Source organism: Phocoena sinus, chromosome 10, assembly GCF_008692025.1.
Source record: "Phocoena sinus isolate mPhoSin1 chromosome 10, mPhoSin1.pri, whole genome shotgun sequence".
Lineage (NCBI taxonomy): Eukaryota > Metazoa > Chordata > Mammalia > Artiodactyla > Phocoenidae > Phocoena > Phocoena sinus.
Window position 1 is genome coordinate 49,674,833 of NC_045772.1, and position 18,638 is coordinate 49,693,470.

Consider the following 18,638-nt stretch of genomic DNA (forward strand, 5'->3'; position numbering starts at 1 on the left):
ATTAAGCTGCATCTGGTGGCAGGCTTTAGAAAGTCAGAATCTGACACTTATTTTAGTCCTCACGTGGCCCACCCATTATTTTATTTACCACTTCTGTCCGCGCCTCTTTCCCGCACTGTGCGCTTGTCTCAGTCACAGTTTTGGTGAGCCCACAGGCTAACCCTAGCCAAAATGAGTAAAACACAAACGTCTCTGGAGAGCTTCTTCAGAAAGGGGGAAAGACCCAATGATGAGACAGCAGAAGACTCTAAGACTGCCAAAAAAAGAAAGCTGCATTTAAAAGAAAATACCAAGACTTCTCTGGGGCCAGCAGCCGGCCGACCTGGGGCCCGGGGCCGCGGGCTCAGCCGACTACCATGGGCTCTGTGTCAAACCAGCAGTTTGCAGGTGGCGGCGCCAAGGCGCCGGAGGAGGCGCAGGAGGACGCGGCCCGGGCAGCCGAGGAGCCGCAGCTGCTGCACGGAGCCGGCATCTGTAAGTGGTTCAACGTGCGCATGGGATTCGGCTTCCTGTCCATGACTGCCCGCGCCGGGGTCGCACTCGACCCCCCGGTGGATGTCTTTGTGCACCAGAGTAAGCTGCACATGGAGGGATTCCGGAGCCTGAAGGAGGGTGAGGCCGTAGAGTTCACCTTTAAGAAGTCTGCCAAGGGCCTGGAATCTATCCGAGTCACCGGCCCTGGTGGGGTGTTCTGTATTGGGAGTGAGAGGCGGCCCAAAGGGAAGAACATGCAGAAACGCAGATCAAAGGGAGACAGGTGCTACAACTGTGGAGGTCTAGACCATCATGCCAAGGAATGCAAACTGCCACCCCAGCCCAAGAAGTGCCACTTCTGCCAGAGCATCAACCATATGGTAGCCTCGTGTCCACTGAAGGCCCAGCAAGCTCCCAGCTCCCAGGGAAAGCCAGCCTACTTTCGGGAGGAGGAAGAAGAGATCCATAGCCCTGCCATGCTCCCAGAGGCCCAGAATTGAGCCACAGTGGGTGGGGGCTATCCGTTTGTGATCAGAAAGTTTTGAGGAACAGGCATCAATCGGCAGAGTGGAGAAAGTGGGGACAGGGTGGGTAGGGGGCAGCTGGCACTGCCATATATCTCAGGCCGGGGGCCAAAGCCTCACCTCCTCTTCCCTCTTGGTCGGGGGGGAAGGGGTGAGGCAAAGAAACTCCAATCATGCTCTATCCAAATGCACATGAGGGCTTTGGGGGGTAACCCTTCCTGCATGCTTTATCTGAGTCTCCACCCCCAGAATCTCCAGCTTTTGAAAGTGGCCTGGATAGGGAAGTTGTTTTACTCTTCAAGAAGGATATGGAATAATATTTCCCGTGCCAGAGTGAAAAGATTAAGCATGAGACCAGATTGATGGACCCAACCCACAAGCCACTACATTCTGTGGGAGGAAATATCTCAGGGGTAAGGCAGGGTTTTCTCCACATCTTGTCTGCTCACAACCTCCTCCTGGGAGAGAGTGCTGAGAGAACTGTCCCAAGCAGTGGGTTGTGATGACAGGCAAAAGGGGGGTTGAGGGAACAGCTGCAGACCTGCTGCTTCTAAGCTCACTTCCACCCCATTCTGGGCCAATACAATTTTATTTATTTGCTCCCTTGGATGACTGTACCTTGGGTCCCACTTTCTTCAGGATGCCAACTGCACTAGCTGTGTGCGAATGACGTATCTTGTGCATTTTAACTTTTTTTTTTCATAATATAAATATTCTGGTTTTGTATTTTTGTGTATTTTAATCTAAGGCCCTCATTCCTGCACTGTGTTCTCAGGTACATGAGCAATCTCAGGGATAAGTCGGCGACAGCTCCGGGTCTGCACAGCAGGAATACTTTTTGTTGCTCTATCACCAGAGAGAACAACTATTTGGAGCGTATAGCCTATTGAACTACCTCATTTTTGCCAATTAGAGCTGGCTTTTCTGCCACAGTGTCCTCTTGAAACCCCTCCATCTTCAATGTTTCATGGGAGACTAGGTTTTAACTGGGTTGCCCCATGGCTTGGTCTCCTTCTACTGAGAGATTGGAAATTGGTCTGAACAGGAAAAGGTGGTACAGAGAGCTTAGGAGAGGCTGGGCCAGGTAAAAGGTGCAGAGAGGGGAAGCCAAGATTAGGCAGAGGTCATCTGTATGTGTGATAAATGATACCTGTTCCAGACCTGTAATCCCAGGGCACAGGACTCGCTTTACATACCAGGTCCATCCTTCAGTGGATTGGGCTAGGCCTAACATACACAACAGGGTGTATTGTATGTGTTTTTGTAAAAACTGTGAGTTGGTAAGGACAGGTTTTAAGAATGATGCCTCTGTACCCATCTTGAGCTGCCCAGGGATGGATATATGAAGCAAGGACAAGATCCTTAATCTTTAACAATTCTGGACTTTTCCTCCTTGGTTTCCAGAGAGACCATCAGTGATGGCTTCTTTGTGGTTCCCAGAGCCAGTGTCCTGCCCTGCTGCAGCAGTAATTAGTGTCATGGTAGCTAAAGGAGAAAAGGGGGTTTCGTTTACATGCTGTGAGATCACTGCAAACCTACCTCACTGTGTTGTAACGGGGCAAATGCAATAGAACGCATTGGGTGATTGTGTGTCTGATCCTGGGTTCTTGTCTCCCCCAATTGCTGCCCCCCTCTAGTTATTGTATTTGTCTGGACTTCGTAGGACTTCACAAGTAGCTGATTTGGTGATTGCTAGGTGGCCTAGTTTGTGTAAATATAATGTGTTGGTCTTCTCCATGTTCTTTTGGGGTTTTATTGTTTACAAACTTCTTTTTATATTGAGAAAAATAGCCAAAGCATCTTTGACAAAAGGTCTGCACCAGCCAAAAAGATCTGAAACATAAACTTGGGGGCCCCTCTTCTTGAAGTGGGAGGTCTTGAACTACACTTTCTTTTGTGTTCCCCTTCCCCTGTTTCCTATTTCGAACAAGATCTTCTGTCCTAAACCCTGTATTCCTACCCCCTCTTCTTTCCCCCTTCGTGCCCTCCCCCAAAATAGTCCATACACCTATACGTTTAATTTGTGGGGTGTCTGTGATTAAATGATTTGTGCAAAAATCCTGAAGAAGCTAAGAACTCACCATCCCTTGTTCTCAATCTCCTGAGTCATGACCATTCCTTGATTTGATTCATTCCAAACAGACTGCTGTCTTTGCATGGATTAAAACCTACTTTAATCTCTAATCCTAGGGTAGAGAGGAGCAACGAGGGGGCCTTCCATGTAGAAAGTGGGGTTGGGAGACCACGAAAGGAAAGATGAATGTATAGTCAAGTCACTCAGGAACTTTTATGCAGGTGCAAGAAACTTATGTCAAAGTGGCCGCAAAATTGTTTAATAGGAGACGGACGAATGTAACTCCATGTTTACTGCTAGAAACCAAAGCTTTGTGTGAAATCTTGAATTTATGGGGAGGGAGGGAGGGTAGAAAAGCATGTACCTGTTCTTCATCCCTTCCCCTCATTACTGAACTGCAGGAGACTGAGCCCCCTTGGGCTTTGGCGACCCCATCTGGGCAGTGTTTATTTGTTGGTTGATTTTGCTGTGCCAGGTACTTCCTTTCCCATTTGCTATCATTTTGTAACACACATGCTGACCCCTTTCCTTCCCCTTCTTTTCCTTGGGAAAATACAATGAATAAAGACTTATTGTACCAGAAAAAAAAAAAAAAAAAAGAAAATACCAAGAGTCCTACTGAAATTACGGGTTCACTGCAACAGGTGATTCACGTTCTCCAAGCCCACTTTGTATAATATATGGCAACCAGCTATCCAACGAAGCCATGAAACCTTCAAGACTGTTTCGCCACATGGAGACCAAGCACCCTGCATTAAAAGACAAGTCTTTGGAGTTTTTCAAAAGAGAAAAACGTGAACGCGAAGAACAGAAGCAATTATTAAAGGCTACTACTCCATCAAATGTGTCTGCGCTGAGAGCATCATTCTTAGTGGCTAACCACCTTGCTAAAGCTAAGAAGCTCTTTCCTATTGGTGAAGAGTTGATCCTGCCTGTTGCTAAGGACATTTGTCATGAACTTTTAGGAGAGGCTGCAATGCAAAAGGTGGTACGTGTTCCTCTCTTTTGGCTAGCACCATAACTAGACGAATCGATGAAATAGCAGAGGATATTGAAGCACAATTGTTAGAGAGGATTAATGAGTCACCGTGGTACGCAATCCAGGGTGACGAGTCTACTGATGTTGGCAACAATGTTTGTTTTTGTGTGATATATTTTTCAGGAGGACGTGCATGTTATGTGCACTTTTGTTGCCAACCAACACCACAGCTGCAGAACTATTCAAGTCTTTGAATGATTACATATTAGGAAAACTGAATTGGTCATTTTGTGTCAGTATATGCACAGGCAAAGCGGCTGCCATGACTGGACGGCTTTCTGGTTTCACTACTCAGGTCAAAGAGGTCACTTCTGAATGTGAGTCTACACACTGTGTCATCCATAGAGAAATGCTGGCCAGCCAAAAAAATGTCACCTGAACTTAACAACGTTTTGCAGGATGTGATTCAAATTATCAACCACATTAAAGTACATGCCCTTAACTCACATCTGTTCACGCAGCTCCACGAGGAGATGGACCCAGAGCACACACGTCTTCTCTTATACACAGAAGTGAGGTGGCTTTCTAAAGGTAGGTCACTGGCCAGAGTTTCTGAGTTACGAGAGCCACTTCAGAGATTTCTTTTAGAAAAACAGTCACCACTGGCAGCACATTTCAGTGACACAGAATGGGTCACAAAACTTTGCCTACTTGTGTAACATAATCAACCTGCTCAGTGAACTCAATCTGTCACTTCAGGGGAGAACGACAACTGTGTTCAAGTCGGCAGATAAAGTGGCTGCATTCAAAGCCGAACTGGAATTACAGGGGCAACGAGTGAACATTGGGATTTTTGACATGTTTCAAACATTAGCAGAGATTTTGAAAGAGACTGAGCCAGGGCCTTCTTTCTCCCAGCTGGTGCATGATCACCTGTCGCAGCTTTCAAAATAGTTTGAGCATTACTTCCCGACCACAAAAAGACTCCAGAACTGGGAAGGAATGGACCCACGACCTATCTGTGAATAAGCCAGGTGAATCGACTTTGTCTGAGCTAGAAGAGGATCAGCTGCTTGAGATCGCAAATGATGGTGGCCTTAAAAGTATGTTTGAGACAACTTCAAATCTCCATACGTTTTGGATCAAAGTCAAGGCGGAATATCCTGAGATTGCCACAAAAGCACTGAAAAGCCTGCTTCCATTTCCAACATCCTATCTTTGTGAAACAGGGTTTCTGCAGTGACAGCGATCAAAATGAGATCACGGAGTAGACTAGACATAAGCAACACACGTCGGGTGTCACTGTCTCCCATCACCCCAGATGGGACCATCTAATTGCGGGAAAATAAGCTCAGGGCTCCCACTGATTCTGTATTATGGTGAGTTGTATAATTATTTCATTTTATATTACAATGTAATAATAATAGAAATAAAATGCACAATAAATGTAATGCACTTGAATCATCCCTGAACCATCCCCGCCCCCCTCCAGTCTGTGGAAGAATTGTCCTTCCACAAACCGGTCCCTGGTGCCAAAAAGGTTGGCCGATGCTCTTCATCATTCCAAGAATGCTGCCTGATTTCCTGACGTTAACCATAACACAGCCAAAAGTCAAGAGAGAGAAGTTACTGGGGCACCTTCAGTGGTCAGGAAACACCATCACCATCATCAGGATGCCTGCCACATTACTCAGAGACTTTCATCTTTGCCTTCAATAAACTTCCTTAGATGCAGGTCAGAAATCTCCAAATCCCTTCCAGGCCACTATAGGTAAAGCTGTATAGGAAGAATGTGCTTCCAATGTAGGGGATTTCTGTTTTGACAGCCTTGCATTCACATCTCAACCCCAACTCCTTTAAAGCTACATGTGTTTCCCTACTGGATCGTAAAGACAACGGCTGCTCTAGTTTAATAAAATGGTAATTTGCATCTGATCTGTGCTATGCTGCTTGAGAGCATTTCCCTTGGAATCTCCTCCATGCCTCTATTTTAGAAAATGATTTTCACTGAAAAGGCAATGATGTTTTAGGAAATGACACCTAACTAAAATCTCAATATCATATAAGATAATCAATCCATCCATATTTTCAATACATTTCCTCCCAACTGTAGAAATTTGATTTCTGAAAATCCCCAAGGTAGAAGATTTATATTTGAGAAATAAAAGATCATACAGAAGAAAAAAATTAAAAAACAGGACTGTAGAGCTGAGCTAAGATTCACTGTAAACCTTAAAAGGTTCTTACAAATACCTTTCTATCAATTTCAATGAAACAATGAAGGCAGCACATTCTGTAAAGACAGAATCAATGAGATGATGAAGTTTTCACCCTTTGAAATTCATGATGGTGTGTAGAGTACTTGTTTTGCCTCTCTCTCCAAAAGGGATATGGCAGGCAGAGACAAAAGTCCTGCTAGGCTGGAGGAGGGTCAGTGCTTCCCATAGGCTTGGCCGTAGGAGGGGGGATGGGATGGAAGGCAGGCTGGTTGTCTTTTAACCTCTAGGCAGGCTATGAGACCAGAGAGCAAATATCAAAATGGCACCCTGAAGTGTTAAAAGGAAACCAGGGAAGTATGCCCCCAATAGATCAATCAATGTCATGGGGATGTGGGGGTGAGGAACAAGAGAAAATTATCAAAGCTGAGGCTTAGAGCCCAGTAAATTGCCAAGGAAGGTAAAGAAGCAAGAACAGCAACAGCTCAGAGCAGAAAAGTCAGAGACAAGGCGTCAACTCCTACAGCAGTTTTGCTCATTCCAGATACACTATTGTATGGACAAGCCAGATTCATCTAAAGACACAAGAAAGAATGAGGAGTAATGAGTTATTATTATCCCAATTATTCCCAGTAAGCAGAGCTCACAATTTCTGTACAGGGGAAATACCATTCTTTCAGTCACCAAAAAACTTATACGGAAATTTTGCATAAGAACTTGAGATTGGGGATAATTACTATAATATTTTCAAAAGATCTGTTTTCATAGGTGGAATTTCCTTCATGCCTCATTTTAGATGTCCTCTAATCTGGTAAAAAGCAAAATGGTTCAAAGGTTCCATTCATTCCAAAGAAACTGAAATTTAGATGTGGTTTTTAAACCTGCCATAAGGCTCTTCTACATCTGAAGAAAAAGATATTTTCACCAGCTTTTGTGGTTTTTATTTCAATCATTACATGAAAGATCAAACTTCCTTCTGATCTAAATATTGGTATTTGGAGAGACCCAACTTCTTGTTTTGTATTACTAAATGTCTTTGACCAAAATCCCAGGAGGTATATTCTTGAGTTGCCTAATCGCTCTAACCATTTATGTATTCTGCCTTTCCAGTGTTAGACAAAATGTGTATAGCAGGTGTATTAGTTTCCTATGGCTGCTGTAACAAACCGCCACCACCTTAGTGGCTTAAAACAACTAAACTTTATTATCTTACAGTTCTGGAGATCAAAGGTCCGATATGAGTCTAACTGGGCTAAAATCAAGATGTCCACGGGGTTATGTTTTTTTCTAGAGGCTCTAGAGGTAAATCTGTTTCCTTGCCTTTTCCAGGTTTTATAGGCCACCTGCACTTCTTGGCTTATGGCCCCTCTCCACCTTTAAAGCCAGTGATAGCAGGTCAAGTTCTCGCTCACGTCACTCTAACACTCACTCTTCTGCCTTCTTCTTTCACATTTAAAAACCCCTGTAATTACAGTGGGTCCATCCAGATAATCCAGGATAATCTCCCTGTTTTAAAATCAGCTGATTAGCAACTTTAACTCCATCTGCAACCTTGATTCTCCTTTACCATGTAATATAGCATAGTCACAGGTTCCAGGAATTAGGATGTAGACATCTTTGGGGGCACGCATTATTCTGCTTACTATATAGTGGATAGTCACTAGGATCTTTTTCCATGTGCATAATCCAATAAAGTTATTCATAGAAATTGTGTATTGGAATAGTTCTAATAACTTTGCTAATGGAGGAACTGGAAAAATTCTTCTTCGTATTATTAAAATTACATTGAATATGAAGAGAGACCAGAATTGGTTAAAATGGTAAAAAGTGAGGCCATTATTTCCATTGTCCAAATGTTAGAGTGATACCTATACAACCCTTTGACCTCCTGAGAAGGTGTGAAACCAACTGCAAAAGAGATAGGACTTGGACTGTTCAGAGCCAAAGAAACTTAGGTCCCAGGAGGGCATGACTCTTGAGGAAGGAGGGACAGCCTACACTGAGTTTCTGACAATGGACCAAAACATCCCTCCAACAGTCTATGCCTCTTGATGTGCATCCTTTAATCAGCTGCTGCTCTGTACGTAACATCAGGTGTTTCATGTATTCTGCAGTTTCAACCATCTTACGAACAAAACTAACACTTCCCTCTAGTCACTTATTATAATTCCTTTTCAGAAATCTCTTTTTATTCTACTTCTCCTTTTGTTATATTATACAGCATTTCTTTAGTAAATAGCCTTAATGTCCCAGCAAGTTTTTTTTTTTTTTTTGCCGTACGCGGGCCTCTCACTGTTGCGGCCTCTCCCGTTGCGGAGCACAGCCTCCAAACGCGCAGGCCCGGCGGCCATGGCTCACGGGCCCAGCCTCTCCGCGGCATGTGGGATTCTCCTGGACCGGAGCACGAACCCGTGTCCCCTGCATCGGCAGGCGGACTCTCAACCACTGCGCCACCAGGGAAGCCCCTGTCTCAGCAAGTTTTGATGCAACTATGTTCATATCTGCCACTTGATAACCAAACTTCCTGTTCTAGTCTCAGTTTACTCCCAAAGTTCATTACATTATGTTTATTACCAGTATGTTTAGTTTCTTTATCAACAAATTTGAAGCTGGAGAAATCAGTTGCCAAAAGAATCTTCTTGGACCTTTCAAAACAACTCCTTGACAATTCAGGATAAAGGTAGTTTCTTAATGGAGCATTGCTGAGATTTCTGCCACCAAAGTTTTAAATATTTCAGACTAAGCTTCAGTGAGCAAAATGTCCAGTTTTAGAGATGCACCTCCCTCAGGCAGAGCTAGACTCCATCTGTATTAGTCAGCTCAGGCTGCCATAACCAAATGCCATGGACTGTGCAGCTTAAGTGACAGAAACGTATTTTCTCTCAGTTATGGAGACTGGAAATCCAAGATCAAGGTGCCAGCATGGTCAGTTTCTGGTGAAAGCTTTCTTCCTGATTTGTGGATGGCTGCCTTCTCTCTGTGTTCTCACATGGTAGAGTGAGAGAGTGAGAACGCAAGAGCAAGAGAGAAAGAGAAAGAGAAAGAAAGAGAGCGTGCTAGTTCTCTGGTGTATCTTCTTTTAAGGGCATTAATCCCATCCTAAGGGCCTCACCCTCATGACCTCATCTAAACCTGATTATTTCCGAAAAGCCCCAATTCCAAATATCATCACGCTGGGGCTGAGGGCTTCGACATACGAATTTTGGGAGGACACAATTCAGTCTGTTGCACTATCCGAAGAGCAGAGTGGGTAAGTTCTAAAGATTACAACAGAGACTCCTATAGGCTTTCTATACCAAACCAAGAGCAGTAATGTGGCACACAGTAGTTGTTAAATAAATACTTGCTGAACAAATTGAAAAATGAACAAATGTCTATCTTTACCACTAGACCCGTCCTTCCAACGCCACAGTATCACAGAGGAATCGGTATGCATTTATTAAGCAAACGAATATATTAATGAATTAATACTTAGTACCCACATACTCTAACATTGGAGATAGCTGGGTGGATCTCACTACCTGCTGCTAAAGGTTCTTACTGCTTGATATCTGTTCACTGGGTTCCTATTGCCACTGCAGAGCCTTCAGTGGTTACCTGCCCTTGCAAGAAAAGATGGGTGGGATGAGGTTTAAGTGAAGCAGAGCTAGGTTCTAATCCTAAAGCAGCCATTTCATGTTTGGGTTACTTTTAACCCAGTAACCAAACAGGTAACTTTTATCCCAGTTCCTGGGAGAATGGCTGAATCTCTTTGATAAGCTTAGTATCTTTAGGTATACAAATACCTTCCAAGGAAATCATTGAGGAGTTAATGATTTTAAAACAAAATTCTATTTCTCCAGCTTGGAGTAACATCTCATAAATGTCAATTCTCTTCTGATAGTGGGCAATTTTCATTTTCTACAAATTCTGTTTCATCTTGGGGATTTTTTCCCCCCAAAAACTGTGTTCAGTCTTGGCACCATAGTTAATCCGGTGCTCTGCCCTCTTGAAAGGTTCCTGGAGGTTTGGTTCTGCCTGATCCTTCTTCTTGGTGCCTCAGTACATCCAAGGAGCAGGCATGTGTCCTAAGCTTAGTCAATGAGGCTTTCTCTTAGGATTTCCTGAACAGAGTGATGTGAAGACAAAAAAAACTAACAGTTCATTCATTCTAGGTATTAAGGTGTTACCTTAACAAACAGGTAACTTTTATCTCAGTTCCTGTCTTATTTCCCAGCCTGATTCTCTGGTCTTCCTTTCAGCTGCGTGAATTCCCCAGTACCCTTCTAATATATGATTAAGTTGGCCAAAGTTATAGTCTCTGGCTTGCAACCACAAAACCCTATCTAACACTTCTATTTTTAGAATTTTAAAATTTGACTAGAGGGCGTTAAAGTAACCAAAACAAAAAGAAGTAATTATCTTGTTCATAGGCAGAGAGATTTGATATTATAATGATAATTTTTTAAATAAAAGCAACGAGACAGTGATTAAACCATAAAAAAGCTTATTCCTAACTGGAATTAAAAGGGTAAAAGAAGGAGACTAACTACTGAATAGTCAGAAGGTACTATTATGCCCCAAATTATCAACACTGAAGTACTAGATTATTTAATTAAGGATACATTGATAGCTATTTTGAAAAAAAGTAGCTTCATGTATCAAAATAAATTCTAGATATTTAAATGCAAAAAAAAATCACAAACATTTTATAAGAAAATAATATATTAATGTCCTTAAGATCTTGGAGTGAGGAAAGCCTTTCCAAGAGTGGTACAAAAACTAAAATCATAAAGGGAAAAAAATTGATTAATTTGACAAAATACATTTTAAAATTCTCTGTAGAGGAAAAATATCAAACATGATTCCCTCAACTGAATGGATTTTCAGTTTTCTCCTGGCCTCATAATATCACCTTCAACCTACCATTTAACCACTTTAACTGTTTGTTTTGAAATCATAGTAAAGGTTCTAGTTTAGCACTTAGTTATCCAATATTGATCCAGATTCAGGAATCTGGTGGCAGTCACCTTGAACTGAAATGTGCACTCTTGAAATGTGCCTAAAATAACAAGGATAGTGTTTTAAAACACATATTATATGTCAAGGTAAGAGCTTTACGTTTATTACCTCATTTAATCCTAACAAATCTATTAAATAAGTACTACTGCTATATCCATTTTACAGAAAAAAATTCTAGAGTTGGAGAGATTAAGTTATAGGCATAGTTATTAAATGGCAGAGTGAAGACTTGGACTCAGGTCTGTCTGTAAACAAAATATGTGTTCCTAATGGCTTCATTGCACGGCCATTGATGAAATGGAAATGTAAGGTATATTTAGAAGGCTTAGTAAAAATAAGATAAGATGCTTCCTATGGTTCTCCCCGTCTCAAAAAAAAAAAAAGCAAGCTTCACTACACATTCAATCACACATTCTTCCATTCAAATCCCTTTATTGAGAGCCTGCTATGTGCCAGGTATAAGTTCTAGAAGTTAGTAATCCATCAGTGAATAAATCAAATGTCCCTCAAGGGAGAAAATAGGCAGTACAAAACAAATACATACACAATATGCCAGATGGCAATAAATGCTATGAAAAAAAAAAAGCAATTAAGGAGGACAGAGTGATAGAGAGAAGGCAAGTTGTCCTGTTATAATGAGTGGTCAGGAAAGGCATCTCTGTTAAGAGGACATTTGAGCAGATACTGGAGCCAAGTTAGGGAGTCAAGCAGATATTTAAGAAGAGAGTAATGAACATAAGAATTTCAAGTGCAAAGGCATGAGCCTGCTGGGCATGCTTGAGGAACACCCAGGAAAGCAGTGTGGCTAGAGTGAGCAGGGTCTGAGTGGTGGGTGGTGGGAAATGAGGTCAGAGATATGGGAGGGGCTAGAACACGTGGGGAAAATGTCCACCTACCACGCTCACAAAAACCACCCCAAGTGCCAGTGACTATGGGACAGCTCTGGGCTGACTACCAAGAAGAAGCCATTCTAGACTCTTGTGTTCTCAGAAGAGATCCACACGATCTGACTGTAGACTCGAATCACCCAGCCCTGCTGTTCTCAACCAGAAAGACAAACCAGGCCCTTGAAAAATGGGAAGCCAGAAGATGTTTATGGTTAACTTACATATCTGCTAGATAATCTCTTCCATTATTGTTTTTATCAAGCAGCGTAGACTAAACAGTTGAAATGATCAATTAGCTTAATTGCAACTTGGAGCCATGTTCCCTACCATGAAATGAATTCTCTCCATCCTGACTAGGTTATGTGTTTGAGATTTATGTGCGATATTGCCGTCAGGACTTTGGGTTAAAATTACTCTGATTTCCCTCCTTCTGGGTTCCTGTTAAAAATTCAACTTGCTTAACACTCAACAGTTAGCACACAATGAGGGAAATAGCTTTGTGCATTCTGCAAATAAAATTTTATTTTTTAATTCTGTTCAACTGTTGTCAGATGTCCTATGAAACCTTGTGATTAGAACTCGTCTGGTCAAAATCCATATCAAAATATGCTTTTTGCCAAAAAAGAGTGAGGGATTGGGAAGGTAACCTTCAAAAAAGATTTGTTTTTTACTGGACTTGAGTTATACTAAGAAGTCATATATCTAAAGAGCAGGTGTTGGCAAAAGTTTTTCTTGCCCAGAACCACATAGTAAATATTTTCAGCTTTGTGGACCATCAAACCTTTTTTACAACTACTCAACGGAGGGTGAAAGTATATGTAAATGGATAAACAAGGCTTATTACAATAAAACTCTATTTACAAAAGCAGGTGACAAGCCAGATTTGGCTCACAGGATGTAGCATGCAGACTCCTGCTATAGAGTCTCTGGTTATTTTATTTCTGTAAGTGCTTAGGGGAACAGGTAGAGAGGTAGAAGAATAGCACTGCTTCTTTCTTTAATTCCCCTACTCATGAATATCATAATTAAATGTAATTATCAAAAAAGCAATCAAACTAAAATAAATATCAAAGAGAAATAATAAGTGGGGCTCAGGATACAAATTTCCTCTGTACCCTGGATGATACAAAATATATTGATGGGGACCAACCTGCCTTTGCAATAGGACATGGCAACTGTCTTATGAAGAGGGGTTTCCGCTGAGTCATATTCTCCCTCCCTCCTTCTTTATTGTGTGTGAAATCTGATGAACATTCTCGGGGGTCACTATGACACTCGCCTCAACCTCCTAACTATCATGGACTCCCCTGTATGGGGCAGAAGAAACTTCACGGCTCTTACTGGACTCAGCCTGGTTGTCTTTCCAGCCCTGACATGCCAGGACCTTCCACAAAGCATCTTTAGCACATCACACAGTTCTGTGGCTGCACACAGACCACCAGGAATATGCTCTTCGAAAAAGAAGAATGAGACAGAGACAGGACTCACCCTGGACGATTTCAAGCTACCCACGTGATAGGAGTGAATGCACAGTTTGGAAGATAGGCCACAATCAGCTTTTGGGGGCTGGTACAAACGGACCTCAGCACACCACTCACTGCCTGTGCGGGTGTTTCAGAAACAGAGAAAATGGGCAGACAAGAACCAGTAGCTAGAGCACGATGAACACCAGGTCACAGGGGCCAACTTCTGGAGGCCCTGGGGCAGCTTTTTGCAAGAGGCCTCCTCTCTGGGTACCCTGAGAAGTCACAGAGTTCATGACCCCCAGCCTGTGGGAGGTGGCTCGGACAGAATCTACAGTGAAGATCTGATAAGGACTCAGTCAATAAGGCTCAGCTGCACGTTGGGTGAAATCTGAAATCCAAAGCCAAGATCCCCCTCCCAATGGCCTGGAAAGGCGAGAAGCAGCCGTGCTCCTGCAGCCGTGCTCCTCTTGCCCTGGCAGCAGAGTTATGCCCAGAAGCTGCACATACAGGGGACCCTCTTGAACACATGCTGAAGGAGTTAAGGTGCTCTGCTGTGACTGGCAGGTGGCCAAGTCTCCACCACGGGAGGAGAAGCAGAGAGGCTGGTGGTCACAGTTCCAGGTAATCTGAAAGACCCAGAAGCATCCCGGAGCGAGGGGGACGTTCAGATGATAGAGAGGGCACAAATGGAAAGTTTAGACTTGTTACCAGGAATGGTTAAATCACCAAGGTTCTTGCATTTTGCCCTATCTTCCTCCTTTTCCTTAGCAGCTGGGAGAAAATGGTGAGTGAGCACAGAGGTAGTGGGAGAAAAACAAAGGAACTCCTTATAGTAGAACAAACAAGAGGCTGGGTTTCATGTGCATAAAACTGAAACCCCTTTCCTTCACCAGGCGAATATGGGGCTGCCTCACCCCATCCAACCCCCTGCTGCTTATTCTACCCTGGATGTGATCAGAGCATTCAGGCAGATTACACAAATGTTGAGGGATACGTCCTCACAGAGACATACACGCATGTTTACAGTAGCATTATTTATAATAGCCAGAAGGTGGAAACAACCCAAATATCCATCAACTGATGAGAAGATAAACAAAATGGGGTATACCCAGACAATGGAATGTTATTCGGCTATAAAAAGAAATGAAGGCCTGACATATGCCGTGAGTTGGATGAATACTGAAGACACTATTCTAAGAGAAAGAAGCCAGTCACAAAGGACCGTGTATGACCATTATGATTCTGTTGATACGAAATGCCCAGAACAGGGAAATCTATGAGACAGAAATTAGATTGATGGTTGCCTAGGGCTGAGGGCAGAAGAGGGGAGAATAGAGGGAGATTGCTAAAGGATTTTAGATTTCTTTTTGAGTTGATGGAAATGTTCTAAAACTGACTGTGTTGATGGTTGCACATATCTGTGAATATACTAAAAATCATTGACTCGTACACTTTAGATGGGTGAATTATAATGGTATGTAAATTATATCTTAATAAAGCTGTTTTATAAAAAGCTGAGGGGAGCTGATCAGAGTGTGCTCACCCGTTGCCTCACGCCCTCCTCCTTGTTACCACAGTTGATGCTCCGTCCTGGGAACGGTATTCAGAGCAGCCAGATGTGCTGAATGGTGGGTATAGGACCTCTTGGGATACAGAAGCAAAACTCTTCAGACATTGAAAACCAAGTGGGACAGAACACACCTAAAGAGACAGATTAAAGGTCAACAGAGCTGTGCAGCCACTATCCCCCCAGTCATCCATTCAGACACCCAAGAGTTATCCTGAACACTCCCTTGTCCCTCATCCTTACGTAGTCTATGCCTGGTGCCCCCTAAACTTTTCAAATCTCTCCACTTCTCTCCATCTCCACTGTTAACCCCAGGTCCAAGTTATCCTCTGAAAACTCCAGTAGCCTCCTAACCATCTCCTTACATTCAACCCTGCCCTCCCTGCCTTATTCTCCATCTTGCAGCCAGAGTGAACTTCCTGAAACCCAGATGTGACCAAGTCACAATCCCCAATGACTTCCCATTGCTCTTAGGAAAGAGGACAACTCCTTAAGCTTGCCTGCAAAGCTCTGCATCATCTAGCCCCTGCCTCAACCTGCCAGCTGCAGCCTACCAGAAGCCCTTGCTTCCACTGCTCCAGCCACACTGGCTTCCCTTTAAAGAACAATGCTTCTCTATTCCACAGGGCCTTTGCACATGCTGTTCCCTTGGGCAGAAAAGCTAGTCCCTAACATTTCACCCGGATCCTTTTGATCCTTCAAATTTAGTACCCATGTCACTCCAAGAGGTTCCCTGACCAGTTATTAAAAGTGGCTGTTCCCCACTCCCCGCACTATTCTCCGTCACAGCAATCTGTTAATTCTCTTCCTAACGTTATCACAATCTGTCATTGGTTTGATGGTTTATTAAGTATCTACTGAAATGCAAGTCTCCTCACCTTGTCCCAGACTACCTAGTCTCTCCCACACAGTCACTGCCAGCCCCATACACAGAATAAATTCTCAGACTAAATTTAAGATATGAAATTCATTTTTAGCCTCCACCCTCTTCCTTCCTATGTTCTCTTTCACCTCTGAGAGGCTTTGTATCTCCTTGCTGCCCTGGGGCTTCAAGGCATATCCCCTCCCCCAACCTGGCCTGACCTACGCACAGTGACTTCCTTCTGCCTTCTGCCCCTCCCCCATCTGTGTTGCTGCTGACCTCAGCTAAAGTGTAAAGAAGAAATTCATATCTAACTGAATTAATTTACAGAGAAGTGAGAACGTGACTAGCCCCTTGAACAGTTATAGGAGTGATATTTCCGGAAGAGGACCTGTGTGACAACCCCTTGAGTAGAGCGGGCAGAGGCATGTGAGAGGCAGGCCCAAGGAGCTAGTTCCCCAGCTTCTTCAGGTAAAACCATCCTTAGCTACCCAGGCTTTTCACCACTTCTCTCCTTCCTTTACTCCTGAACTTTTACATTTCTCTCCCTGCAGTTTCCATGGCATCAGCAACTCCCAGATGGATACAGAAGATGGGGCAGTGGCGTCTTCATATGTTTGGGATTTTATTTATTTATTTTTTTTGTATTTGGGGATATTTTTAAGCCCAAGTTCTGTGATTTGAAGACCATCTATATTGATTGCTGTGTTGATTTTTATGTAATTTCTCCTGAATTTCATGCCCCAAACTTAACCAGATTTTTAGATTGCTTCACATTGGATATTTTATCCTGGAACTACAAAAAGAAACCACTGGAAAAAAGAGAAATACCCTACAAAGTATGCAGTTATACAACTGCAAACTCCATAGCTAAACTAGTCTAGATCAAAGGATTCCAGATTTTGAGTGTTTGCTGGCCTCTGCATCAGGTCAAAAGCTCAAGCTGGTTTCCCCCAGGCATAAGTCCTTCAGGGCAGAGCTTCCCATGGTTTCCCCACCTAAGAACCATTTGGGACACTTGTTACAAATACATTTTCTCAATCTCTGACCTGCTAAATTAGAACCTTCGTGGGAGCGACCACCGGCTTTATATATTTTACCAGGTGCCCTTCTGTTAAAGATTACAGAGTAAGTCTCCTCCAGGAAAGGGTGGTGACGGTTTTGTCCTTGATAGTTTCAGTTCTATAACCTTCATGGTGGGCCCCACTGCCAGAATTTCTGATCCAGTGAGATGGGGCCAAAGGATGTGAATTTCTAAGAAGATCTCAGATGGTACTGATGCTGCCTGTCTCAAGGGGCAACACACTTTGAGAATCGTTGCTTTAGAGCAAAAGTCCTTGAATGAATTGTCTGTGTTGGCTGCCCCTTCTGCTTCCTTCCCATTCCCTCCAGAACCCACTCCAGTTGGGATTTATTCCCTATAACTTCCCTGGCACCACTGTCAAGATCACCATCGACCTGCTCATTGCCAAGTCCAGCCCTCATCTTCTTGGCATGCCTGATGGCTCCCTCATCCACGAAATAGTCCCTTGGCAGATCTCTAAGACAACCCTCCCACTCTCCTGGTTTTCTTTCTACTCACTTACTTGGAGACAGTCTCCTCAGCTTGGGGATCTCTTTTCTTTATTCTCTGCGCTCACTCCCTACATAATCCCGTCCCATAGCTTTAAATAACACCTATGTGCTAATGGTTCTCAAATACATACCTCAAGCCTGGTGATCTCTGCAGAACTATATAGGAATTGTACATGTTTTCATATATCTGACTGCCTTCTCAACACTTCCACTCATATTTCTATTAAGTAGGCATCTCAAAGTTAACACTTTCAAAACCAAGCTCACAGGCCCCCTCGCCTCCACGATCGTGCTCCGCCTCTCCATCTCAGAGAACGGCAGTCCCATCCTTTTAAGTGCTTAGCCCAAATCGTTTAGTCATCCCTTTCTCCTCTCTTTTTAACACAACTCATACCCGATCTATGAAAAATGCCGTTGGATTTCAAGTCTCACCATTGCTCGTAACCTCCATTGCCACCACCCTGGTCCAAATGACTTTTGACTCTTTTCTGTATTATTGCAACAGCTTCCTAACTGGTCTCCTGGCCTCTGCTCTTGCCCTGCTTTGGTTTGTCCTCCACGCAGCAGTCATAGCAATCCTGCAATAAGAAGTCAGCTCAGGTTCTGCAAAAATCTCTCCAGTAAGTTCTCGTGCTATTAGGAATTAAAAGGAAGTCTTAACAGTGACCTGCAGAGCCTGCACGGTCAGCACATCCTCCTGGTCCCCACCGTCGTCCACCACACTCCCCTCACTCATGCCGGCGCAGCCAGACTGGGCTGGCTCAACGTGCAGGACGCCACAGAGTCTTAGCACTTGCTGTTCCCGGCCTGGGATGCTCTCCCCCTACATGTCTGCATAGCTCCCCCTCGCCTTCTCCCGGTCCTTGTTCAAATGTCAGCTTCTCAGGAAGCCTTCCAAGACCAGGCTCCTTCAAACTGTAACAACCCTACCCTCACTCCCTGTCCTCTCTAATATTTTCAAAGGACTCCTTCTAACACACCGCTTAATCCTCTTCCATTATTTGTCTATCTAC

The 18,638-nt window shown here is 43.5% G+C and overlaps 1 protein-coding gene across 1 annotated transcript; it reads left to right on the top strand.

The window, feature by feature from the left end:
- Positions 1-356: 356 nt before the first annotated feature.
- On the top strand, positions 357-1,015 carry LOC116760867 (protein lin-28 homolog A). Its single transcript, XM_032646364.1, has one exon. It carries the CDS (start codon positions 357-359, stop codon positions 972-974), a length of 618 nt encoding a protein of 205 aa, XP_032502255.1. The 3' UTR covers positions 975-1,015.
- The last annotated feature ends 17,623 nt before the right edge of the window (positions 1,016-18,638 follow it).